Consider the following 25,814-nt stretch of genomic DNA (forward strand, 5'->3'; position numbering starts at 1 on the left):
CAATGTACAGGCCAAATTCTGACAGGCACCAGACACTGTCACACACAGCAAAAGAAAGAACTTTGCCCAGGTACTTTAAAACCTTGTCGCTGTGGAAAATGAAGTGGCCTTGTCCTGATACACTGAAGGATACCTTATCAGATGTGCCTGTTTGTCAGAGAGGCAAGGACTTAAGATCCCAAGCAAGTGTCAGGGACAGCAAGGAAGAAGAGACCCTCAGCCTTAGATGGAGGGGGGGGGGGGAGAAGCAGACTGAGATGGAGAAAAACACTCTGACACACAGTTTGGCATATAGACGTGGCAGTTCTCCCCCCGAAGGAATGGAGGGAGGAAAATGCAATGCGGCAAAAGACCCTCCACTCACCACGAGGTTCTGCATGATGTTATGCATATTCATCAGCTGGGAAGTATAAGACGGGGGGGGGGGGGGGAGAGAAATGGCCCTCCAGGGAGGGCGACCCCGAACCCAAAAGGAGAAAAAGGCAAGCAATGGACCCCTGGAAGAAGAGGAGGCACAAACCCTGAACGCAAACCTGTGCTGAGGAGTCCCTGGAAGCGAAAGGGGGGGGGGCCAGAGGCAAACCAGCCCTCCCAGCTATTGAGAAGGGAGAAGACCAGGGGTGGCCAGGTGATCTGAGAGAGGAGACCCCGGGCTCAGGTGCGGGGAGTGACACAGACGGGGAAGGGTAAGAACCAGCCCAGGCAGCCGGCAAGCACCAGAGCCAGAAGCTAGCCTCCTTCCTGGGCAGCCTGCCCACTCTGCCCTCACCAAGGCCAGGAAGCAAGCCTCTCCCCTGCCCACATTCTCCAGCTCTCCAGCCAGAACTTGCTTCAGAGGTGAACAAAGGTATCGCCTGAAGTTGGAATCAGGGGTAAGTAAGTTATAGCCATAAGTATTAATATCCTAAGCAGGCTAAGGTTTATGGCATGTTTTGTTACCACTCATGATACAGAACCTTCTTTAGGGAAAACTGGTGCTTAGTGGCCAGGATATCAGAGATAGGAATTGTTGCTATTTTCTAAATGCTATGTCCTGCCAAATCTGATAAATAAAAGTCTATTTCTGAGGAGAATACACATTGGTTTTTCCCTGACTTAGAATCGTAAGTAAGGTGGGAGGGCAGCTGGCAGTGTCTTGTAGGAGATAGATCCTGGTTGTAGTAGTAGCAGCTTCCACCATACCTGTATCTCTGTGTTTCCCCCATCCAGCAGGCGGATGGTCAACAGGATGCTTTCCTGGAAAATCTTGTCATTCTTGCTGTTCATAATGAGGTCAGCCACCAGCTTGGTGGCCCCCTCCCTGTCCAGCTTGCACTGGATTGCAGCAATGAGGGACCAGTCGTGGTCTTGACCTGCACAACGAAGAACGGCAAAGGACTGAGGACTTCCTGAACCTTCCCTCACTCCCATTCCCTGGCTACAGCTGACGTCCCCATTGTCACAAGTTCCCATTCCATTCCCCTATGTTTGCATCCGTTTTACAAAAAAAAAAAAAAAGAGGAGAGTTAAGTCAGGGGACTGGAAGTACGTGCAGAGATTTAATTTTCAAATCACCATGTGTATTTTCTGACGGGTACTTTGTTCCTTCTCCCATGTAGATGCAAAATGCACACGTAGTTTAGTACACACGTTGTGCATGCTGGCCGTGCTTTCAAAGGGAAGTGCCACAAGGAAATTGTAAATGCGGGAGTGTATGCTCCAGGGGGTGGTTTCTTATTACCCTCTCTGCGGGCTGGAAAACACCCTGTCTAGATTTTAAAATTCCAATCTACGAGGCATCGTTTTTCAACCCTGCCCTACACATGCGCTTAGGGTCACTTCCCCTCCATCCGACTACAAATGCATGCACTATGGCTAGTTTAGCCGACAGGGGAGGGTCATTCTCGTAGCCAGTCTCCCCAGATAAAATTGCTCTCTGGGAGGACAATTTTCAAAGTGATTTACAGGGGTAATGAGCATTTTATCCCCGGTAATTGGACGTCCAAAAGCTGCCCTCCCTCAACGCAGCTAACAGTTTGCAAGTTGTTCCCCAATGCACGCACCGTGAGCCACATCGAGAGGCGGTGACCCCGGGGTCATCAAAGCACGCGTGCATATGGCAGTTTCAAATGGTCACGCATGCTCTTCTACCTGCAGGAAAAGCGGGTGCCTTGGATCGCACATGCTCTGTACCCAGAGCACGCGCGCAATTCACTTTGAGCCTTGCTGAAAAGAATGCAAGTAAAAAGGATTTTGCCCCAGGTCGCACAGCTTGAAAACTGCCTCCGTAATGAGGACATCAAGGTGGCAGGGAGAGAGAGAAAAAAGGAAAAAGAAAGGGTGATGGAGCGAGGTTTGTCTGCCGGCGTTTCTCACCTCCGATCCCACTGTCTATCACCTCTCCTTTGGGGCTGGATTTCTTGCTTTGCAGGTAGTTTGCTAGGAGCATTTTCCTCAAAGTATTGCCCTGTCACCAAAGAGAGAAAAAGCGGTTATAAACTACAGGAGGGTCCTGCAGTGAGGAAAGAGTGCCCTGCAGTACCTCATGCAATACTGTTGTGTGTGTGCAGACCCCTCCTGTGGGGTCTCCCGGGTCCCTGCTCATCCTGTCTCCCCAGAATTCCTCCATGCAATACTGTGTGTGTGTGCAGACCCCTCCTGTGGGGTCTCCCGGGTCCCTGCTCACCCTGTCTCCCCAGAATTCCTCCATGCAATACTGTGTGTGTGTGCAGACCCCTCCTGCGGGGTCTCCCGGGTCCCTGCTCATCCTGTCTCCCCAGAATTCCTCCATGCAATACTGTGTGTGTGTGCAGACCCCTCCTGCGGGGTCTCCCGGGTCCCTGCTCACCCTGTCTCCCCAGAATTCCTCCATGCAATACTGTTGTGTGTGTGCAGACCCCTCCTGTGGGGTCTTCCCTGGTCCTGCTCACCCTGTCTCCCCAGAATTCCTCCATGCAATACTGTGTGTGTGCAGACCCCTCCTGTGGGGTCTTCCCTGGTCCCTGCTCATCCTGTCTCCCCAGAATTCCTCCATGCAATACTGTGTGTGTGCAGACCCCTCCTGTGGGGTCTTCCCTGGTCCCTGCTCACCCTGTCTCCCCAGAATTCCTCCATGCAATACTGTGTGTGTGCAGACCCCTCCTGTGGGGTCTTCCCTGGTCCCTGCTCACCCTGTCTCCCCAGAATTCCTCCATGCAATACTGTGTGTGTGCAGACCCCTCCTGTGGGGTCTCCCGGGTCCCTGCTCATCCTGTCTCCCCAGAATTCCTCCATGCAATACTGTGTGTGTGTGCAGACCCCTCCTGCGGGGTCTCTTTGGGTCCCTGCTCACCCTGTCTCCCCAGAATTCCTCCATGCAATACTGTGTGTGTGCAGACCCCTCCTGCGGGGTCTCCCGGGTCCCTGCTCATCCTGTCTCCCCAGAATTCCTCCATGCAATACTGTGTGTGTGCAGACCCCTCCTGTGGGGTCTCCCGGGTCCCTGCTCATCCTGTCTCCCCAGAATTCCTCCATGCAATACTGTGTGTGTGCAGACCCCTCCTGTGGGGTCTCCCGGGTCGCTGCTCACCCTGTCTCCCCAGAATTCCTCCATGCAATACTGTGTGTGTGCAGACCCCTCCTGCGGGGTCTCTTTGGGTCGCTGCTCACCCTGTCTCCATAGTTATTCTTTTTCACAAGCATCTGTTGCAGGGTTCTCAGCACCTTGATGCACAGCTTCTCCTCGCAGGACATCAGGTTCTTGGTGTGCTGGATCAGCCTGGACGGGGTGCAGAGCAAAGCAAAAATATTCATCTCCTGCCTGTTCCAGGACTGGCTACCCTAGCACTGAGGGTCACGCTTTAAGATTTTGGCACAATAATGCAGACGGCCTGCGAAGCAGCGAGCCCGTACGGCACTGCTAAATGTAAGAATGCTGTGAACCCTGCATGCACTTGTGAGGGTAAATTTAAGACCAGGCCAGTTTACCTTGAGTACGCAACTTTGAAATGTGCTCTCGTTGGAGGGGTCATTTCTGTGTATATGGCTTGGTTTTATGCATGTAAAATGGTTGTGCTAAATTAGGCCGGTTCTGGGTTTGTGTAAAGTTATCTGCACATAACCTGGTTCTGCACGAACGTTTTTCCACAAACTGGGGGGCGGGGGGGGGGGGGGGGAGAGGGCAGAGTCGAAGTGGGATCCAGACTTGCGCTCAGGCGTTCTGATTTTCAAAACGTCGTGCGCGGGTTCGGCTGCACGAGTTACGCCCTCCTCGCTAGAGCAGACGAAACCGCGCGGGTGGGTTTCTACACTTGTCCGGGCACTTCTGCGAAGCGATGCACCGAGTTTGCTTAGAAAATCAGCAGTAAAGTCTGCACGTGAAAAAGGGACACGCAGACTTTACTTCTAAACTGACCCTCCTGAAGGCTGCTGAAAATTGACAAATCAGCACATGGTGCCGACCTGCGCGCATAGGGGTAGATTTTATAAATCTATGCCCGCGCGAACAAAAGTATGCGGGATTTTATAAGATACGCGCGTAGCCGCGCGTATCTTATAAAATCCGAGGTCGGTGCGCACAAGAGGGTGCACATATGTGCACCTTGCACGCGCCGAGCCCTGCGCGCGCTGCCCGTTCCCTCCAAGGCCACTCCGAAATCGGAGCGGGCTCGGAGGGAACTTTCCTTCCACCCCCCTGCACCTTGTCCTCCCTTCCCCTACCTAACCCACCCCCCGGCCCTATCTAAACCCCCCCGCCACCTGCGTTTTAAAAGTTATGCCTGCCAGAAGCAGGCGTAGATGGCGCGCGATTCCCCGGCCTGGGATCCGTTTCGGAGGCCTCGGCCATGCCCCCAAAACGCCCCCGGGTGGCACCACGCCCCCCGGAACACCCTGAATGTCACGTCGTCCCCGACACGCCCCCCCTAGCGAAGCCCCGGGACTTACACGCGTCCCGGGGCTTGCGCGCGCCGCCGAGCTTATGCAAAATAGGCTCAGCGCGTGCAGGGGTTTTTAAAAAGTGTTACACGCATAACTTAAGCACGAAACCCTTTTAAAATCCGGCTCATAGTGCCTTAAGGTTTTGGAAATTTCGCCTTGAGAGTGATACTGTGGTTCTGCCTCTGTATCCAAGATGTGGGTAAGCGGCATCTTACAGCACGGCGGGCAAAAGACGCTCCATGTCGGGTGTAATCACAGCATTTTGACACTAACATTCAGTCTGTCCAGTTGCCGCCTTCCTGCTGTCATTACCACAGACCCTGCTTGATCTCCGGTCGTCGCCCTCCCCTGCCTCTTCTACCACCCCCCTCTGTGTCTGTCCCGAGCATGCTTGAATGATGCCACCTCTCATTACGGAGCTCTGAAATGGGTTTCGGGGCTACCCCCTGGCCCGCCAGTCTCCCCCCATCCTTACTTGGAGATGAAGCCCCCACTCTCACATCTCAGACGGACGTCGGTCCCTTCCATGAAGAGCAGCTCCGGGCGGTGCAGGACGTCCACCAGCACAGAGAGCTCTGCCTCCACCAGGGGCTTCAGCCGCTCCTCCAAGGTGTTAATGATGTCCTAGGAGAGAAGAGGACCAGCACTTCAAACTGTGACATCGGTCTGCAGCTCCCTGCCGCCTCGCCTTCTCTCCACCTCCCCTATAATTTGGCTGTACCGCCGTCTCTCTATCTCTCTCTGCCTCGCTAACCTTCCTCCTAGAGTCAAATCCATGCCCTGAATCTCTCCCTCGAGTCTGGCTGTGCCCCGGCCTCTCCCTCTTTCATAGAATCTGACTGTGCCCCTGCTGCCCTCCCCCCTCTCATGATCTGGCCTTGACCATGATCTCTTTCTTCTTGTTCTCCCGCTGTACCCCGCTTTTCTCTTGTCCCGTACCTGCAGCTTCTCCACAATGTTCTTGTAGTCCCACTGGTTCTGGGTGGTGGTGACGCGCGGGAATGCTCTGGTGGCCGTGGCTTTATAGGTGGACGGGTTTCTCTGTAAACTGCTGTTGGAGCTGTTCAGCAGGGAGCTGACGTGCGAATCTAGGTCCATTGGCAGGGCGATGGAGCGACTCTTGGCTTAGGAGCAAAAGCGAAGCAAGACAGAGATGCTCAAATTAAAAATGGCGCCGCTGCGTGGCGGCTGCTGATGGCTCTCGCAGCTGGTTCTCCTGCGAGGAACCTCGCCCATGACATCGCAGGCGGGATGTGATTGGTTCGTCCTGGCTACGATGTCATCACAGACACTGTGAAGCAATCAAACCCTGCTGTGCATGAGGTCACTAGTGTGACGTCGCTGGAGGGGGGAACTGCAGGGGGAGCAGCGGGAAGAGGCTGCAAGAATCACAGTCTCATAGCTCCATTTTTAATGGACACAGGGAGGGAGGTGCTACTGGCCACAACGATTTCTGGACTGTTAGAGAGCAAGTATAATTCTCTTCTAAATGTGGCTGAAAGGGAAGATCGGGAGACGTTAACTTCTGCCCCCTCTATTGATTTGTCAGAGGACGTGCAGACAAGGAAATGCCCTCTCCTTACCAACCAAGGCCAGGGCTCGGATGCAGGCCTCCACGGAGCTCCGGTGCTGCTGCTGCAGCCAGGGGCACTCCAGGAGCCTCATGGTGGACTGAAGGAGCTGAACCACGATGGTCTGGTGGGTCTGCAAGGGGAAGAGAGAGACGGGTCACTTTCCTGCTCCCTCACTTTCTAGACCGGACCTACCCCCCACCCGTGCCGCACGCCGTGGCTCTCTCCCCTCCGCACGCACCTCCCCTGCGAGGTGTCCCACCTGTTCTGAAGAAGAGGACCAGGCGACACCCCCCCCCCCCCCCGAAGAAGTGGTGCTTCGGGAAAATGAAACAGGCTGCACGGATCGGCCTTTCAGAGGAGGCAGGCGGCAAATGCAGGACCAGAACTCAAGGAAGCCTGGGATAAGCTCAGAGGAGCCTTAGCAGTGGGAAGGTAAAGGGGTAAAGCCTGGGATCCAGCAGGCTCAGCAGTATTGCAGCAGGGTAGAGGAAAAGGCAGTCAAGACTGGCCATAGTTACTGTCCTGTTGCATGCTGGGAACCACTTTTTCTTTTACCTGCTATGCTTAATAAACAAGCACCGCGAAAGTTCTGTCTGACTAGATGACAGAAGGTTGAAATATCCCCTAACTGCACTGCGGAGAGTAAAATTACGCCAAGGATATGGCGCAAGCATTGCCAACGGGATCCATTTTTTCCTGGTTTGCCAATGCAGTCCTGGTTCTACCCCCTCACAGCATGCTGGGAGGTGTAGTTCTGCTTTACTCGGGGAAGCAATAGGGAGACCAGATCTGCACGACCATGCAGGAATGGAGTAAAGCTGGGTCTGAGCTGGGCTATGCTGAAAATGGACGCAATTGCTGACCCTATACACTACCCTACTGCCCTCATTGCCTGAGTGACAATGAATATTCAAATGGGTTACCTGGACTTTAGACGACCAATATTCAATAGCAGTGATATTAAATGGCTGAACATGCCCGTTTTGCCATTTAGACGGATAAATGGCTTTTGAATACAGACCTCCAGATTGTGAAGGCAAGGCTCAGAAGATGAATAAATGGTGTGAGGGGGAGAATTAGAGACAACCCTTGAGGGTTACATTTGGCTCAGAGACGCCTGTTGCTCTGTTCCCTCACCTCTGAACCTGGGAGCTCTCCTATTGTCGACCTTTGACGCTCGGGGCCCACCCTCTCCTTACCTGCAGGGAGGTGCTATTTTCAGAGAAGGGAGAGTTGAAGAAGGATCGGATGGTTTCCAGGACAACTGTGAGAACATACTTCTCCAGGGTGGGGTCCGATAATCGCTTCTCCCGCCTGTTACACACCTGAGGGGGAGAAAAGGTAAACACCGCAGGTTATCCACAGGCAGCAGCGACGGTGACGGGTGGGGGGAGATGCAACTTCTCTGCTTCTCTCTAGGGACAAAACTCAAAGGAACAGCTGCCACCTGCAGGTGTGCATGCGCCCCCCGGCACTGCACCGAGATCCACGCTGCCAAGATTACAAGACTTAACCTGTGTTATACATGTATCATCATCTTACACTGAAACGCCAACACAGCACATTTAGTAGGCACAGCCTGGGTGGCAGCAGTGCAAGCTTTCCTCACTCACACACACATTGCCCCGGCACAGCACAGGTACAGCCTGGGTGGCAGCAGTGCAAGCTTCCCTCACACACACACACACACACACACACATGCACACCTGGGTGGCAGCAGTGCAAGCTTCCCTCACACACACACACGGTCCCACCACAGACAAGGTTCAGCATAGGCCACAAGCTATGCCCACACTTTTCCTCCTTCGACCTAAGTACGTCCTCAACTCAACGTGGTACAGGCTCTTATCCGCACCGAGGGTGGGAAATTATCAGATGTCCAATTAAATCCTTTTTACCCACAGAAACATCTTTGGAAAAAGTCGTCCTCCTCCTGAAGGCAGAAGAGAGAAAGTACCTACCCTGGCCATGTCCAGCGTGAAATTCTCAAAGAGCGTCCAGATGTGGTTGCTGGTGTAGATCTCCTTCATCTCCACCTCTGTGTCCACGTAACAGTGGTTCACAAAGTTCACGTAAGCAATTTTCACCTGGAGTTGAAACGGCAAAGGATTCCATGACGTAGGGAGACAGAAAAAAGGAGAAAAAAAAGAAAATGAAGACTTTTCCAGTGTTGAAGTCGGCTCGGTTTGAATGTCCCATGCTCACTGCACCTTTCCCCCCCCCATGCATTCTCCCATGGTCCCCCCTCCACCTGCAGGCACTCCCCATTCTCATCCCACTGCTTCTTCAAGCCTCCCTTGCAGCATTTCAGAGCCAAGACTTTTACAGTCTTACTAATTACTCTAATGGTTATTAGAGCTGCGAAAGATTAGGCACAGATAGACCCAAGTCTCACATAAAGCCAACGGGCAGGGTTGGGATTTTCTCTCCGAAGTTCCTGATTGCTGTCCCAGGATTCTAACCACCAGACCACATCATCACCCCATGCTATCAACCCAAGAGACACAGTTGCTTTCACTCTGTCTCTCCCTTTCTCCGTCTTCTTTTCTATTCCATCTCCTCCTCCGTCTCCTACTGTTGCCTCCATTTCCATCTTCCCCTCTCACCAACCTCATCTCCTTCTCTTACTGTCACCATTTCTGATTCTCATCCTCTCTATATCCATCTCTCTCTCTCCCTCTCTCTCTGGAGGTAAAACGTCAGTAGCTCCAGGGCGCTCTCGCTTTCCCTCCGCTCCCCCCTCCCAGTACCTCGGTGATGCAGTCCTCGTGGGTGACGACACGCACTACGTCCTCCAGCGGCAGCAGCGAGGTGCATTTGATCTCCGTGTACACGTTCTTGCCCTCAGCGCAGGCGGCCAGCAGCTCCACCAGCGAGATGTGGTACATGAGGGGGCTATTCTCCTCTACGCCCTCCCGCGCCACCGCCATCATCTCCAGCATGCCGGTGAAGGACGCCTTGTCATTGTAGAAGATCACAACGTCCTCTCCAGCGTTGGTCAGCTGTGGCACGGAGCAGGGGAAAAGCGTGACCCAACGGGAGAAGGGAATGCAGGGGCAGCCATGACCACGCCACCCCCCCACAGCAACAAGAGGGAGGATCAGCCCCCGAAAATTACACCCCCCCATCTCAACGTATTTCAGCGGCCCACATCAGTACCCGGGTGGCTAAGGATCGCGCAGGCTTAGCCTCCGGTGCTAGAGGAAGCAGGCGCTTCTTTGTCCTGTAATTAGGGACACATTTGGCATTTTCCAGTTGTTCCCTTTGGATAATGGTTTTCCAATGTTCTGAAAAGCCAACCACAAGCAGATGCCATGTGCCAAAACCATCAGGCGATACCGCACATGGGTCACGTGAACAGGCCTGGGAAATACCTGGGCATCCCCCACTGACGTGGGAAAGAAAGAAACAATCCAGGCTTTTCTTTACTGGAAGGTGAATTACTTTTCATGTTCCTATTCCTGCTCCCCAGGAGCTCGGATAAAGCACCGCGCTAGGTGGGCTGATGGGATGCACCCTTCCCCCCCCAGAACCCCTCCCCTCCCTCCCCCCACCACCACCGCTAACACGCAGCAGGTCGGTCACCTCTGTCATGATCATGTCCTGGCACTTCTTGATGTACTTTCCTTCCGCCTTGATGATGGTGTGCAGGAAGTCCAGGTACTGCACGTGGCGGCCGTGGGTGGCCAGGCAGTGGACGAAGTGCTGCAGCACCGTCTCCCCAATCTCGGAGCACAGCTGGTAGTTGTTCAGGAAGATGTGCTGCATCGTCTCGGCCTCCATGAGCTGCGGAGAAATCGAAGGCCCCCCCAACACTTAACATCAGGCTGAAGATCCGGCTACAGGTAAAATCTGCTGTGGCGTTTTTAGCCGCACTTAACCCAGCTGAAAATTGATCCCTATAAGTAGTGCAACATATAGGGGGTAATTTTCAAAAGGAGTTACATGCGTAAATGTAGCTACTATTGTAGCAATTTTCAAAAGCCATTTACTCAAGTAAAGTGCACTTATGTGAGTAAATCCTATAGACAAGTCAATGGCATATATTGTAGCAATTTTCAAAAACCCACTTACTCAAGTAAAGTGAATTTACTCCAGTAAACCTGGTGTTTACTCGAGTAAATGCTTTTTAAAATCAGGCCCATAGTGTTCAGAAGACGGAGCTGTAAATCAGGACCTTCAGTAGGTCACTTGAATGCCTTTTCCATGGGTCTTTGATGTTATATGCAAACATACAGATCCAGGGATCCAGGCTCATCCCCTCTCATTTCTCTATCCGCCGGGTCTCTAGCTTTACCCTCGCTTTCTTGAATTCCACTACCTTTTTCTTCTCCCCCATAACCTGTGCTGGGAGAGGTTGTGTCATGCGGCCACCACCTTTTTCCTGTGAAGAAATGCTTACTCCTGAGGTGCCCCCTGCTCCCTCTCCCCCCCCCCCCCCCCCCACGACTCATATCCAATGTCCATCCTCCAGCCTCCAGTTCTCTTGTTCAAGAACCTCTGTCCCATTGAAGAATGCAAGCCTTTATTTACATTTGTTAAGGCATTCGAATGTCTCTCTCGTATTTCCCCTTTAGGTCCTTATGGTGGAAAATCTGCACCGTTTTGGTAGTTGCCCTGTAGGCTGTCTCTCCTCTGTCTCTGTCCTTTTGGAGCTACGGCCTCCAGAACTGGACACAATACTCCAGCTGAGATCTGGTCAGTAACTTGCACTGAGGTGTCCTCAGCGCTGGACAGAACTCTCCCTGAACCCTCTGGCTCTCCCGGCTGCTTTGTCACCATTTGACTACCCGGAGGTCATGTTTTGGTTTTAAAACCTGGGCTATCACACTGCTGGGCATTGCTGAAGCCGAGCTTAATCTAGCTGATTTTGTATCGCTGTCTTTTGTTTTCATTGTTTTCAATGACTATTTTATCACTCTTCAGTTGTTATCGTTTTAAAATATCTTTCCTGTCTTCCAGCTCCCATGTTTTCGCTCCCTGTTTGATGTAACTTTTTACCTTCTATACAGTTGTTAATTGGTTTCCCCTGTTCTATTGTAAACCGGTACGATAAGACCGCGTCTTGAGTATCGGTATAGTAAAAGAATTTAAAATAAATAAAAATAAATTAAATCTCGCCCCCTTTTTTAACCCTAGACGTGCCCGCCCAAGATCTTAGCATCATCTGAAAGTTAAAAAAAAACAACCCAAAACAGCTTTCCCTATTAGCCACCCTGCAGGGTCACCTGCAGACTTTCACCTTTGAAAATCTGATCCCACGGACTTCGCTCCTGAGCAAAACAGGATGCGGAGTTGAAGTTAACGCTCCCTGGCTCTGTGCGATCAGAGCAGGGGGCACCTTCCCAACTTGTTCAGTTTCCACAGGGGTAAAACCCGAAGAGGTGGAAACCGTTCCCCGGTTCCTTCTGCATCTTATCAGACATTTACCGGAGAGGGTGGGAGAACATGCATAGAGAATTCATTACCCATTTATTTTATCTGCAGGTTTTTATACCCCGCAGATCTCAAGGAAGGGGGGGGGGGGGGAGTGGCATGCACTACCAGTCTGCCTTCCGATCTCCTCCTGCAGAAGGGGACTTGTCCCCCGAGGTCGAGGAACAGCTGGAGGTGGGGACTCTCCCCCCTCTTCCACCCCTGGAAGTGTTGTCCCTGTCCCTCCTCCCCCCTCTCTTACCCCCGGGGTGAGGAACAGCTGGAGGTGGGGAGTCTCCCCCCTCTTCCACCCCTGGAAGTGTTGTCCCTGTCCCTCCCCCCCCCTCTCTTACCCCCGGGGTGAGGAACAGCTGGAGGTGGGGAGTCTCCCCCCTCTTCCACCCCTGGAAGTGTTGTCCCTGTCCCTCCTCCCCCCTCTCTTACCCCCGGGGTGAGGAACAGCTGGAGGTGGGGAGTCTCCCCCCTCTTCCACCCCTGGAAGTGTTGTCCCTGTCCCTCCCTCCCCCTCTCTTACCCCCGGGGTGAGGAACAGCTGGAGGTGGGGAGCCTCCCCCCCCTTCCCCCCCTGGAAGTGTTGTCCCTGTCCCTCCTCCCCCCTCTCTTACCCCCGGGGTGAGGAACAGCTGGAGGTGGGGACTCTCCCCCCTCTTCCACCCCTGGAAGTGTTGTCCCTGTCCCTCCCCCCCCCTCTCTTACCCCCGGGGTGAGGAACAGCTGGAGGTGGGGAGTCTCCCCCCTCTTCCACCCCTGGAAGTGTTGACCCTGTCCCTCCCCCCCCCCCCCTTACCCCCGGGGTGAGGAACAGCTGGAGGTGGGGAGTCTCCCCCCTCTTCCACCCCTGGAAGTGTTGACCCTGTCCCTCCCCCCCCCTCTCTTACCCCTGGGGTGAGGAACAGCTGGAGGTGGGGAGTCTCCCCCCTCTTCCACCCCTGGAAGTGTTGACCCTGTCCCTCCCCCCCCCCTTACCCCCGGGGTGAGGAACAGCTGGAGGTGGGGAGTCTCCCCCCTCTTCCACCCCTGGAAGTGTTGTCCCTGTCCCTCCTCCCCCCTCTCTTACCCCCGGGGTGAGGAACAGCTGGAGGTGGGGAGTCTCCCCCCTCTTCCACCCCTGGAAGTGTTGTCCCTGTCCCTCCTCCCCCCTCTCTTACCCCCGGGGTGAGGAACAGCTGGAGGTGGGGACTCTCCCCCCTCTTCCACCCCTGGAAGTGTTGTCCCTGTCCCTCCCCCCCCCCTCTCTTACCCCCGGGGTAAGGAACAGCTGGAGGTGGGGAGTCTCCCCCCTCTTCCACCCCTGGAAGTGTTGACCCTGTCCCTCCCCCCCCCCCCTTACCCCCGGGGTGAGGAACAGCTGGAGGTGGGGAGGCTCCCCCCTCTTCCCCCCCTGGAAGTGTTGACCCTGTCCCTCCCCCCCCCTCTCTTACCCCTGGGGTGAGGAACAGCTGGAGGTGGGGAGTCTCCCCCCTCTTCCACCCCTGGAAGTGTTGACCCTGTCCCTCCCCCCCCCCCCCTTCCCCCCGGGGTGAGGAACAGCTGGAGGTGGGGAGTCTCCCCCCTCTTCCACCCCTGGAAGTGTTGTCCCTGTCCCTCCCCCCCCCTCTCTTACCCCTGGGGTGAGGAACAGCTGGGGGTGGGGAGTCTCCCCCCTCTTCCACCCCTGGAAGTGTTGACCCTGTCCCCCCCCCCCCCCCTTACCCCCGGGGTGAGGAACAGCTGGAGGTGGGGAGTCTCCCCCCTCTTCCACCCCTGGAAGTGTTGTCCCTGTCCCTCCTCCCCCCTCTCTTACCCCCGGGGTGAGGAACAGCTGGAGGTGGGGAGTCTCCCCCCTCTTCTACCCTTGGAAGTGTTGTCCCTGTCCCTCCTCCCCCCTCTCTTACCCCCGGGGTGAGGAACAGCTGGAGGTGGGGACTCTCCCCCCTCTTCCACCCCTGGAAGTGTTGTCCCTGTCCCTGTCCCTCCCCCCCCCTCTCTTACCCCCGGGGTGAGGAACAGCTGGAGGTGGGGAGTCCCCCCCCTCTTCCCCCCCTGGAAGTGTTGACCCTGTCCCTCCCCCCCCCCCTTACCCCCGGGGTGAGGAACAGCTGGAGGTGGGGAGTCTCCCCCCTCTTCCACCCCTGGAAGTGTTGACCCTGTCCCTCCCCCCCCCTCTCTTACCCCCGGGGTGAGGAACAGCTGGAGGTGGGGAGTCTCCCCCCTCTTCCACCCCTGGAAGTGTTGACCCTGTCCCTCCCCCCCCCCCCCTTACCCCCGGGGTGAGGAACAGCTGGAGGTGCTTGTGTAGCAGGGCTTGGTTCTCCAGGTTTCCAGCGCAGAATTTCTGCAGGAACTGGTGGGTGTATCTCAGGATTTCCAGCATCTTTGTGTCGTTCTGCAAGCAGAAGAAAGAAAAGGTAACGCAAAAAAGGGTCAACGTGATGGGCGGGCAGAAGGTGAGAGCGGGGAGGAGGCACAGCAGGACGCGGCAGTGAGAGGGAGCGCACAGCCTTGGACAGGAGGGTGGCCAGGGGCCTTCCTTTGCACAGCACAGGCCCATTTTTAAGAAATTTTCTTATGTCCTGATTAAGCAGGAACAGCTTCAGAGCAAAAAAATCAATTTATTGAGGCATGGAGCTTTCCAGGACAGAGTCTGCTCTATCAGATGCATGAACAGGGGTCACAACTGTCCTGTTTTTCAATCTGACCATATACAGAAAGAGAAACTCAACTGCATTTCATATAGGACACATATAGACAGATTTAAGAGACATATATATAGATATATATATATAATTTTTTTGGTTCCAGACCCAACAGTTTCCTTCAAGGATCCTGGGGGGCCGTGAGCCTTCGCTCACAACTAACCAGGGATCTTTCCCCTGTTTTATGCAGCCCCTGCCCCAATGTACCTAGTCTGGCCATGGCAGTGCCAGTTCTTCTGGCAAGGGGCCCATGCACCGGAGCTCCCTCTGGAGTCCTGCAATCATGGACCCTGAATCTGACCATTAGGTGTCACCCTTGAGCAATGAAGGTGACTTCTGCCCCTCCCCCTCATTCTGGGGGCCTGTGAACGCGATGTCTGAGGCATACCTAGTGCTAGCCAGCTCAGGGAGCAGAAGACCCGACTCGGGGCTCGAACCAGAGCCCTTCCGTATTTCCCTTTAAATTTACCCTCTCCTCCCCCTCCGCACCTACAAAGTCCTACATCTCCCCCTGCTCTTGCATTCCTCTCTGTCCCTCCCCGTCTTTCCCTTAGGTTCTTCTACATTTCTCTCCTTCAGCCCTGACTCCGTCTCCAGCTGGCAGGGGAGCACCATAACCCATTGGTCCCGAGTCCATCTGGCCAGACGCTAGGAAACTAAAATTACGGCCGGGACGAAGCTTGGTGGTGAAGAGGTTGAGCTCGTCTCAGGACAGAGAGCTGGTCCGTGGTGCTCCCTGCCTCCTCGGCTGCTCTTCCCTCATCGCCAGCGCTCCCCTTGTTAATGGGGGAGGAGACTGGGAGTGCGTGCTTACTGTGCGCCCCCCTGCTCCTACCACCGCCGACGCTGATCTGCCTGCCAGGAAGCAGGAGAAGGCGGTACGGCTTTTGCCAAGGGGTGGGGTGGGGGGATCTCCTGTATTCTGGGGATGTGTCGGCGGCCGCCTTACTGACCTCACCAACTCAAAAAACGCAACGCGCGGCGGCAGCGGTCCTGAGCTCTCACCTTCTCATAGGGGATCTGCAGAAGGTCCAGCATCACTTTGTGGGCGTCCATGTTCTTCAGCAGCCGCTGCTGCTTCTTCCGCACCTGCTCGCCCACTCCGCACATCTTGTTCAGCCTCTCCAGGATCTGTGGGGGCCCCACACAACAGGCGGGTGAGAGCTTCAAAGGGGCCGAGTACTGACCTCTGTCAGCCTGAGCCACAACATGGGGGGCGAGGAGGGGGGGGATGTTACTCTTTCCAACAAAGGCAGCAAAGTTACCTCCCAACTCCCTGTCCTTCCGTGCAGAATCCCATAGGAGATGGGGAGGGGTCAGGTGCTTGGATACTCTTCGCCCCCGTGCACCTTCAGCACATTCTCAAAGACAACAGCACACTTAAGTTTCTTTTTAAATGTTTGTTAAAAAAAGGTGCACTAGCACAAAAGTAGCTGCATACTTTGCACGCTGTGGTCGAAGGCTTGGGGGTAAAACCAGGCGCGTACATTGGAGAAAGCAAAGTAGGTGCATGGTTTTCTAGCCCCCCAATTCAGACATGCCGCAGGGGTCACCTCCTTAATCCGGCTGATAGTCCAGGTGCTGTGAAAACAGCCCGCTGCGCACGGGTTAAAATTTCAAACGTCCATGCTAGCCGCCCAACCCCCAAAAGTTTGCCAACCAAATCTCTTCCAAAACTGAATGCGTGAAGCCGCTGTCATTAAATAGTCCATCTAACGGCACCCCACCTTCTTCCCATTAGTAAAAGGGGGTACTTTTGTTACTCATTTTTAAAGGGAAATTACCCGGGGGTGGGGATGTTTCAAAATTGTCCTCCCCATGTACAGAGATTTCTTCTTTAACCCAGTTATGCCTCCGGGAATGCTTTTTTTTTTTTTTATAACTGCAACTAAAAAAAAATGTAGTCTTGGTAAAAGTAGGTGGCCACTTTTAGCAGCTGAGAAGCCACTTTGATGGATTCAGCCATTCTGCCCACACAGACCCCCCCCCCTTCCCACCAGGTCATTAATCTTTAGCCCACGTTAAAAAAAAATAAGATTAAAAAATCTACCCTTGGAATTTTTTTTGTAATGTTCAATTTGTTTGTGTCCTGTACTTTTATTTTGTTGATTGTTTGTATTTTGCCAATTTTAATGTGTGTGTTTATTGTGATCCGCTAAGATTTTCGGATTAGTGGACTACACATTTTTTACATAAATGAAGAAAATAAAAAGTGGGTGACTGAGGGTCATTCTGCGAGCGGAGGTAGGTGACTGGGGAGGGGCGCCTCGGGCCTGCACGATCACAGCTCGGTGCTCCAGACACAACGTTGCAGTGACGGCCCGATTAAAGAGGAAATCCTACATGTAACAATCTGAAGAAATGCCCCCCTCTCCCCCGGCAGGGTATTTCTTATTCCCTCTTTCCAGCAGACAATTCCCACTGCCTCCCTCTTATAGAGAGGGGTCACTGAGCTTAATGTCAGCCTTGGGTCACTCTAACCTTCAGCCAGTGGATTTCCACTTCTAAATGCAGTCGTTCAGTCAGAATTCAGAGGAAGCCCATTTATCTTCTTCACTCCTGAGTTTTATAACGAAGCTACTGAAGTAGGTGCAGTGCGTGATTTTAAAATTTCGCTCAGTATTGGGTAATAATGTGCCACCCTATTCGCTAACTGATCCTCCGTGGCCTGGAAGACGTCACACGTGACCTCACACACCGTGGATCTGATTGGCCAACGCTGTTTACGGCTCCTTTCACGCTGTGCTCTGGAACGTTCGACCAGCGATCCCCGCTTCCACTCTCGCTATCCCAGACTGCGTCACTTACCCCTTTCACTATCTGGTAGTTCTCGCTGCTCCTCTCACCAGCAGGTTTCATGAAAGCCTCTTCGTCTGCAGCGCCCTAAAACAGGCAGAAAGAGGAGGTGAGGGATGCAGGCAGACAGGAGAGAAGGGTGTACACAGGGAGAAGCGGGGGATGACGACGGGCAGGGGATCGCACCAGCTTCTGATAGTCAGAACGCTTCAGTTTGGGAAAGTTTGTTCCGCTGTCAGGGAACGTCACTACACCTTGGGGTAGATTTTCAGACGAGCGCGAATAGCCTACTTTTGTTTGCGCTCCAGGCGCAAACAAAAGTACGCTGGATTTTAGTAGATACGCGCGTAGTCGCGCGTATCGGCTAAAATCCTGGATCGGCGCGCGCAAGGCTATCGATTTCGTATAGCCTGCGCGCGCCGAGCCGCGCAGCCTACCCCCGTTCCCTCCTAGGCCGCTCCGAAATCGGAGCGGCCTAGAAGGGAACTTTCCTTTGCCCTCCCCTCACCTTCCCCTCCCTTCCCCTACCTAACCCACCCGCCCGGCCCTGTCTAAACCCCCATCCTACCTTTGTCGGGGATTTACGCCTCCCGGAGGGAGGCGTAAATCCCCGCGCGCGAGCGGGACTCCTGCGCGCCGGGCCGCGACCTGGGGGCGGGTACGGAGGGCGCGGCCACGCCCCCGGGCCGTAGCCACGCCCCCGTACCCGCCCCCAAAACGCTGCCGACACGCCCCCGAAACGCCGCGACGACCGGGCCCGCCCCCCGACACGCCCCCGACAACGCCCCCCTCCGAGACCCCCGGGACTTACGCGAGTCCCGGGGCTCTGCGCGCGCCAGGAGGCCTATGTAAAATAGGCTTCCCGGCGCGCAGGGCCCTGCTCGCGTAAATCCGCCCGGTTTTGGGCGGATTTACGCGAGCAGGGCTCTGAAAATCCGCCCCCTTCTGTTTCACCTTGAAATTTCCAGTGCTGGAGAAAGGGTGGACTTCTGCACCCAAATGCATGAGAATCTTGATACAGATCTTAGGGAGAGGAGCCTGAAATATTTTTCTGTGTACCAAGACTACATTTTTCTGTGACCCCCTCGGGACCCTCCCAGCCCCGTGATTCTACCCCTGAGATGCGTCTCCCTCACGTTACCCCCTCGGGACCCTCCCAGCCCCGTGATTCTACCCCTGAGACGGGTCTCCCTCACGTTACCCCCTCGGGACCCTCCCAGTCCCGTGATTCTACCCCTGAGACGCGTCTCCCTCACGTTACCCCCTCGGGACCCTCCCAGCCCCGTGATTCTACCCCTGAGATGCGTCTCCCTCACGTTACCCCCTCGGGACCCTCCCAGCCCCGTGATTCTACCCCGGAGATGTGTCTCCCTCACGTTACCCCCTCGGGACCCTCCCAGCCCCGCGCCTCCCTCACTTTACCTCTTTTTTCTCCTTCTTGCTCTCTCCGGTCTCGCTGCCCCCTGAGATGCCCTTTTTGTCCACCCATAACTCTGATTTCTCCACCATGGTGCGTAGACGATCCAAATCTGACTTTATCACTTTATAATTGTCAACATCCTGGGCAGAGATCAGAAGCTGAACCTGAGGCAGGGAGGGGAAGGAAGAAAAGAAAGAGGCACAAAGGGAAAAGAGAAAAAGAAGGAAAAAGAGAGAATGAAAAAGGTGCAATGAGAGAGAGAGAAAGTGGGAGGGATGAGAAGAAAAGCAGGAGGAGGAGGGAAAAGGAATGAAACAGGAGAGGAAGAAGTTTTGAAGGAAGAAAGGCAGGAGGAGACAGCGGGGGATAGAATATGTCAGACTGTTGTCAGTGCATTCTCACAGATTCTAAAGCAGGTAAACGTTTAACATTACCCCTACCACCCGCACAGATAAACCACCTGCACGATCACATCCATCCACCCGAATACAAAGAGATACACACACACACGCATACACAACTCCATGCACCCATACACTTACAGATATAAACACACACACACACACACACACACACACACATCCACTCCATTGTATGGGATACCCATGTATAGTGTTTGGACTTTTTAGGAACAGGGGGTCTGGAGATTCCTGTACAAAAGGTGTGCTTTGTCTGCCTGTCACTGGCGATGCATCCTGTCACCAGTATAAAGATGCACAGCTTCCCTGCCTGTCACTTGTCAAAGCTGTGCATCTTTATATCTCAAAGGTTTCCATGCATAGGGGTTGAGTCTTTTTCAATGGAAAGGAGGCTCTAGAACAAGGGGTCATGAGATGAGGTTGAAAGGGGGTAGACTCAGGAGTAAACTTAGGAAAGATTTCTTCACAGAGAGGGTGGTGGATGTGTGGAACAGCCTCCCCATGGAAGTGGTGAAGACAAAACAGCATCTGAATTGAAGAAAGCGTGGGATAAATAGAGGGGGTCTCTAAGGAGGTAATGAGAATTATAATGCTAAATTAATTGGGTGGATGGGCAGACTGGATGGCCCATACAGGCTTTTTCTGCCACCATGTTTCTATGTTAAAGGTTCGCTGTGTGCCTGCCTGTCACCTGCATAAAGATGTGCCCTATCACCTGTATAGAAATGCACCGTGTCTCTATTTCCTGTGTAAAGATACATCATTTCTCTGCCTGTTACCTGTATAAATGTGCCCTGTCACCTGCCGATCACCTGTACAGAAGTGCACCGTGTCTCTATTTCCTGTGTAAAGATACGTCATTTCTCTGCCTGTCACCTGCATAAAGATGTGCCCTGTCACCTGCCGATCACCTGTACAGAAATGTACCGTGTCTCTTTCCTGTGTAAAGATACGTCATTTCTCTGCCTGTCACCTGCATAAAGATGTGCCCTGTCACCTGATGATCACCTGTACAGAAGTGCACCGTGTCTCTATTTCCTGTGTAAAGATATGTCATTTCTCTGCCTGTTACCTGTATAAATGTGCCCTGCGCCCGCTGCCTATCACCTATAGATAGGTGTGCTGCATCCTCCTCCTGGTACCTACCTGTTTGAAGGTGTGGAGGACCTCTTGCCTCTGGCTGAAGTGCTTGAAGAGGAGCTGCAAGGAGCCAGAGATGAGCGAGGGATAATCATTCATTGTCAGGTGGATCAGGACTCGCAGGAACATCCTGCCTCCTTCATCATCAACCTCCAACATGCTGGTACTCTTCCTGCAAGTAGAGTCAGAGCCTCACAATAACACGGCCAGAGGAGACAGAGAAGTCACAAGCTCACCACAGCACAGCACATCGAGAGAAGGCAGGGGAGTTGCAGCCTCACAACAGCAGAACGAGAGGAGGCAGGGGCGTCGCAGCCTCACAGCGAGAAGAGGCAGGGGAGTCGCAGTCTCGTAACAGCACAGCAAAACCAAAGGAGACAGGAGAGTCACAGCCAGACAACACCAAAGCAGAGTGAGAGGAAGCAGGGGAGATCACAGCAACAGAGCGAATGAGAGGATGCAGGGGCATCACAGCCTCACAACAGCACAGTGAGCTGGAGGCAGCAGAGACCCCCACCATATGAAGATGAATAGGAACCAGCTGCAGAGCAGGTCAATCACCATTCTCCGGATAGGAAGGGGTCAGGACTGAAGCCCACCAGGAGCATTTCCTGATGAGAGACAGAGGGAAGGAAGTTATTGGGCTGAGTCTGATGGCTCTCTGAGGAGAGCTGAATGCCGTGGAGTAAGGAGAAAGTGCATGTACAGTGGTTCCCTGTTAAAAGCCTGCTAGGCAGAAGTGGGGAGACTGGCCACGTATGATGCTTCCTTGATAAGAGCCAGACAGACAGTGGTATGGTGGCCCCCTCACGACAACCAGAAGTTGTGTATGCTATGCTGACTCCCTGAGGATGTGAAGGAGGATGGAAAGAGCTGGTCCGTGATGGCTTCCTGAGGAGAGTCAGATGTAAGGACTAATGAGAGGGGGAGCATATGTGAGGCCAGACAGACAGCATGAGGTGCTGAAGGAATAACAGAGATACAGATAAACATTTCTTTATTCCTGTGGAGCCTGCCCACAGCCCCTCACCAGAGCAGAGCAGAAAAAGCTGAGTGAACTTACCTGGACGCTACCCAGTAAGAGTAATGATGGTAAAGGTACAGTGAGCGAGAGGCTGCAGAGGCAAATGGGCATGAGACGCCAAGCTGAAGAGGCACCCTTAGCCTTGGAAGAAGAATGAGGAGCCAGCTTGTTTCAGAGGCAGAGGGGGCAAGCAGGTGAGAAGGTGTCCAGTTAGTGCAGCATAGGAAGGACAGCACGGTTACCGGAGTGCAGAGGGGGAGCCGGGAAGCACGCCACTCACCCGACGCCAAACATCGCCTCTGCCTGCTCCCCGATGCGATCCAGGTTCAGTGAGGCACCTGTGGAGTGAAAGGGGCAGGAGGGCTCAGAGGGAGGAGAGGCAGGAACAACCTGTGCGTGACGCAAGAGGACAGTCCCCAACCTCCCACTGTTGTGTGATTTTAAACTGAAAGTGAAGCCCAGTCCCTTCCAAAAAAGATGGGCAATGGCTGCCTCTTAACCCCGGCACACGCGGTGCAGTCAGTGAGAGAGGCAGGTAGGCTACAGGAAGGACCCTTATCCCCTGTACACGTACTGCGCACTCAGTGAGCGTGGCAGGGGGCAGGGTTGGGGGGAGGGGGGGGGAGAGGGAGAGGTGCAGGCTCTGTGATGTCACACTGGCTCAGGATTACCCGCTGCTCGCAGGCTTTGTGATGTCACAATCTCCCTGCCAATCACCAGGTCTTTGCTGCCCCTTGCACTGCAATCTTAACACAGCAGGGATTCCTGGGGATAAGCACAGAATTCAAGGGGAGGAGCCTATTCAGAACTAAAACTGGACATCTGGACATAGCCGTTCCGCCTGCACATAGTCCAGGACAGTATCTGTTCAAACACGGCCCCGGTGAAGAGCATATGACAAGCGTAACTTATAGACTGCCAAGCTGGGAGGGCGTCTCAGCTGCAGATGAGAGATGTTTACTTGAGGAGTCGAAGGCTGGGGCGGTGCCATCAGCGCCGCTGTCCTGCATGGGGTAAACCTCCACGAACTCCTTCTTGAAGACAGAGAGCAGGTACGAGATCCTGTAATCCAGGCGGACATTCAGGATAAACTGCAAGGGCAAAGGCACAAGGGTGAGACAGGTGGAGGCCATCAGGGAAGCACCGGGGGGGGGGGGGGGGGGGGGGGGGGGGGGGGGGGGGGGGGGGGGGGGGGGGGGGGGGGGGGGGGATGCAGGAGGAAAGCTGTCCGGGAACAGGGAGGCGCCAACGCGAGGAGGGCATGGAGAAGCACAGCGAATGAAGGGTGGACTAGCAAGGGAGAAGCCAGTGGGGCAGGGAGGGCAGGGACTAGGGAGAGGGGAGTGAGTAGTGTAGGAGAGGGTGGTTTAAGAAGAAAAGTCAGTGGAGTGAGAGAGGGGACGAAAGAGGCGAATTATGCAGAGGGGGTTGTGCCAGTAGGGACAGCGCTCTGACAAGGGGGGCAGGACAAAAGGGAAGGAGCAGGGAGAAATTTGGGGGAACAACAGGGAGAGAGGGGCATCTCCCTGTGGCACAGTTTATTCCTCCATAAAAGGAGAAGACGAGTAACACCGATATTTTTCATGCAGTCTGACTGCCAGGAATGTGCCTCCCAGCCCCTGCCCTCCAGAGATGACTGAATGGCCATTTCTGAGGTACTGAACTGTAAAGTGCCCCGGGGACCCTGCCAGGACCACGGGAACACTGTAGGATGGCACGGAAAGAGGGGAGGAGCGCCCACCTGCAATATCTCCAGGATCTTCAGCTTGGTCTCCATCACACAGATGTCGGTGCTCTGCACGTTCTTGGGCTGCGGGGGAGCCTCAGCGTTGACGACGGAGCTCAGGCTGGGGACGGAGAACAGCGACTGCTTGCGGCTCAGCACCACGTTGGACATGATCTGCCCCACGCCCTGGATGGACCTTCTCACATTCTTCCCTGACAGACCGGCCAGGCGGGTGGGGGGAGGGGGGAGAAAAAGAGATGAGCAGAGAGAAAAAAAAAAAAACGAATCACAGACACCCCCCTCCCCCACCCGCCTAACAGGAACAGGCCCTGCAGGAGATGCTATTGTGGGGGTCCAGAAGTGCTGTGTTCAGGACCTGAGGCAGGGCTGGCAAGAAGGAAAACACAGCCCCAGAGCCGCGTTTGGCAGCCAACGATGTCCTGGCCCATCCAAGTCTGCCCAGCTGCCCCCCATGCCCGCCGCGTCTTGGCAGATCAGGCAAACCCTGATCCCCCAGGCCGCAAACCGATGCAACTTACTGAATTCCACAATGAATATTCATCAGATAACGGCACAAAAAGCCAAGCTCCGAAATCTAGGTACCGATGTTAAATATTTATTTTCAGCCAAACTTAGGGCCCTAAGTTTTCAGCTGAAAAGTCACCTAAATTCAGGCCTGCTATTCATTTCCCTGGATTTAGGTGCCCAGTGCTGAAAATCGATGCTCAGCTCCTAACTTTCTTTCCCTGCCCTAACCCCGCCCCTGTTTAGTCTCCTAAATTTATACTCGCAGCCCCAGTAAATGTTCAAAAAGGGGCCAAGTCAGGAGCCTAATTCCCAAAGCTAGGCACCCAACCCCTTTGCAAATCGAACTTATTATAGCCAAGGACCAGGTTAACTTGCAGAAGTTCCCTGTCATTAAAAAAAAACAAAAAAAAACCCCCCAGAAACGTTTGTGGCGTTTGAGGACCAGAGTGAATGTGGACGGGACAAAGCCACTGAGAATCTCATTTCCCCCTGTCTCAACACGAGCAAGAGAACCTACTCAAACTGGGGCCATCGGGAAGCTTTCCTCTCCCTGATGCACTATTCCCAGTGTCACGAGCCCAGGGCACCTCCGAAGCAAAGGGCTTCTCTCTCAATAGCACACTGACCCCTCCCCCACCCCCCACCATGCTAGCCACGCCCCTCTCTCACCGCCAAGCTGTCCGCTCTCCACCATGCTGGGACATGGTGGGGGAAAGATGGAGAGGATAGTGAATTATCTTCAATCAAGTGGGTTTCTGGACCCAAAGCAGCATGGATTCACCAAGGGAAGGTCCTGCCAGACTAGGGTCCTGGGTGACTAGAGAATTGGATCAAGGAAGCGTGCTCGATGCGGTTTACTTGGATTTCAGCAAAGCTTTCGATACTGTCCTACATAGGAGGGTCGTGAAAAAAATGAGAAGTTTTGTGTGGGCATCAAGGTGCTGGAGTGGATTATTAACTGATTGACAGATGGGGGGACAACAGATTATTTATTTATTTATTTATTTATAGTTTTTTATATACCGCGGCACGTAATGCACATCACCTCGGTTTACAGCAAACAGTAAAAGATTACAGTAAGTGGAACCCGCTCTGATGCGAGAATGGTGTTAAGTGGAGCGCCTCAAGGATTAGTTTTGAGATCGGTTCTGTTCAATATCTTCATTAGCGACACTGAGGCGGGGTTAGAAGGGAATGTTTGCCTTTTTGTGGATGATAGCAGGATATGCATTAGAGAGCACACCTGAAGGAGTAGAGAGAGAATGGGAAGTGATTTAAGAAAATTTGAAGAGTGGCCGAAAATTTGGCAGCTGGGATTCAATGCCAAGAAGTGCAGAGCTGTGCATCTGGGGTGTGGTAATCCAAAAGAGCTGTATGTGATGGGGGTGAAAGACTAATGTGCACGGATTGGAAGAGGGACCATGGGTTTTGGTGATCTGAAGATGCTGAAGCAATGTGACAAGGCGATAGCTAAAGCCAGAAGAATACTGGGCTGCTTAGAGAGAGGAATAACCAGTAAGAAAAAGGAGGTGATGGTCCCCTTGTACAGGTCTTTGATGCCTCACCTGGCGTACTGTTTTCAGTTTTGGAACCCGTTTCTCAAAAAGGATAGAGACAGGATGGAGGCGATCCAGAGAAAGGTGACCAAAATGGTGTGGGGTCTATATCAGAAGACCTACAGGAAGAGGCTGAAGGATCTGAATATGTGTACTCTAGAGGACTGGAAGTGCAGGGGAGATATGATTCAGACCTTCAGATACTGACACATAATAATAATGCACAAACTTTGAACCTTTTCCGTTGGAAAGGAAACAGTAGAACTGGAGTCACAAAATTAAACTCTAAGAGGAACAACTCACAACCTCACAATATCAGGAAAATTTCTTCATGGAGAGGATGGTGGATGCCTTAAATGTCCCTCCGGACGAGGTGGTGAAGTCAAGAACAGTAAATTAATTCAAAAGGGCATGGGAGAAACACTGAGGGATCCCTAAAGGCTTGAGGTTGGAAATGAAGAAAGGGGTGGTGTAACATTTCTGCATTGGGGTAACATGCACGGAGCAGCAGTTACTACCATTGCTGGGCAGACTGGATGGACTATTTAAGAACATAAGAAAATGCCATACTGGGTCAGACCAAGGGTCCAACAAGCCCAGCATCCTGTTTCCAACAGTGGCCAA

At 53.7% G+C, this 25,814-nt stretch overlaps 1 protein-coding gene across 1 annotated transcript in view; it reads right to left on the reverse strand.

The window, feature by feature from the left end:
- The window catches only part of ITPR3 (inositol 1,4,5-trisphosphate receptor type 3), a 149,865-nt gene that overhangs the window by 24,998 nt on the left and 99,053 nt on the right, over positions 1-25,814 (reverse strand). The window contains exons 22-39 of the mRNA XM_029572208.1: positions 23,122-23,318; positions 22,342-22,471; positions 21,661-21,718; positions 20,363-20,528; positions 18,800-18,961; positions 17,390-17,464; positions 15,587-15,712; positions 14,149-14,271; positions 10,056-10,256; positions 9,221-9,472; positions 8,432-8,557; positions 7,670-7,795; positions 6,480-6,600; positions 5,836-6,020; positions 5,372-5,520; positions 3,628-3,736; positions 2,356-2,446; positions 1,183-1,352 (exon numbers count right to left, since the gene is read on the reverse strand). Of these exons, the coding sequence (XP_029428068.1) occupies positions 1,183-1,352; positions 2,356-2,446; positions 3,628-3,736; positions 5,372-5,520; positions 5,836-6,020; positions 6,480-6,600; positions 7,670-7,795; positions 8,432-8,557; positions 9,221-9,472; positions 10,056-10,256; positions 14,149-14,271; positions 15,587-15,712; positions 17,390-17,464; positions 18,800-18,961; positions 20,363-20,528; positions 21,661-21,718; positions 22,342-22,471; positions 23,122-23,318 (2,567 nt within the window). The remainder of the gene's footprint in view (positions 1-1,182; positions 1,353-2,355; positions 2,447-3,627; positions 3,737-5,371; positions 5,521-5,835; positions 6,021-6,479; positions 6,601-7,669; positions 7,796-8,431; positions 8,558-9,220; positions 9,473-10,055; positions 10,257-14,148; positions 14,272-15,586; positions 15,713-17,389; positions 17,465-18,799; positions 18,962-20,362; positions 20,529-21,660; positions 21,719-22,341; positions 22,472-23,121; positions 23,319-25,814) is intronic.

The sequence above is a fragment of the Rhinatrema bivittatum genome, chromosome 12, assembly GCF_901001135.1.
Source record: "Rhinatrema bivittatum chromosome 12, aRhiBiv1.1, whole genome shotgun sequence".
Taxonomy (NCBI): domain Eukaryota; kingdom Metazoa; phylum Chordata; class Amphibia; order Gymnophiona; family Rhinatrematidae; genus Rhinatrema; species Rhinatrema bivittatum.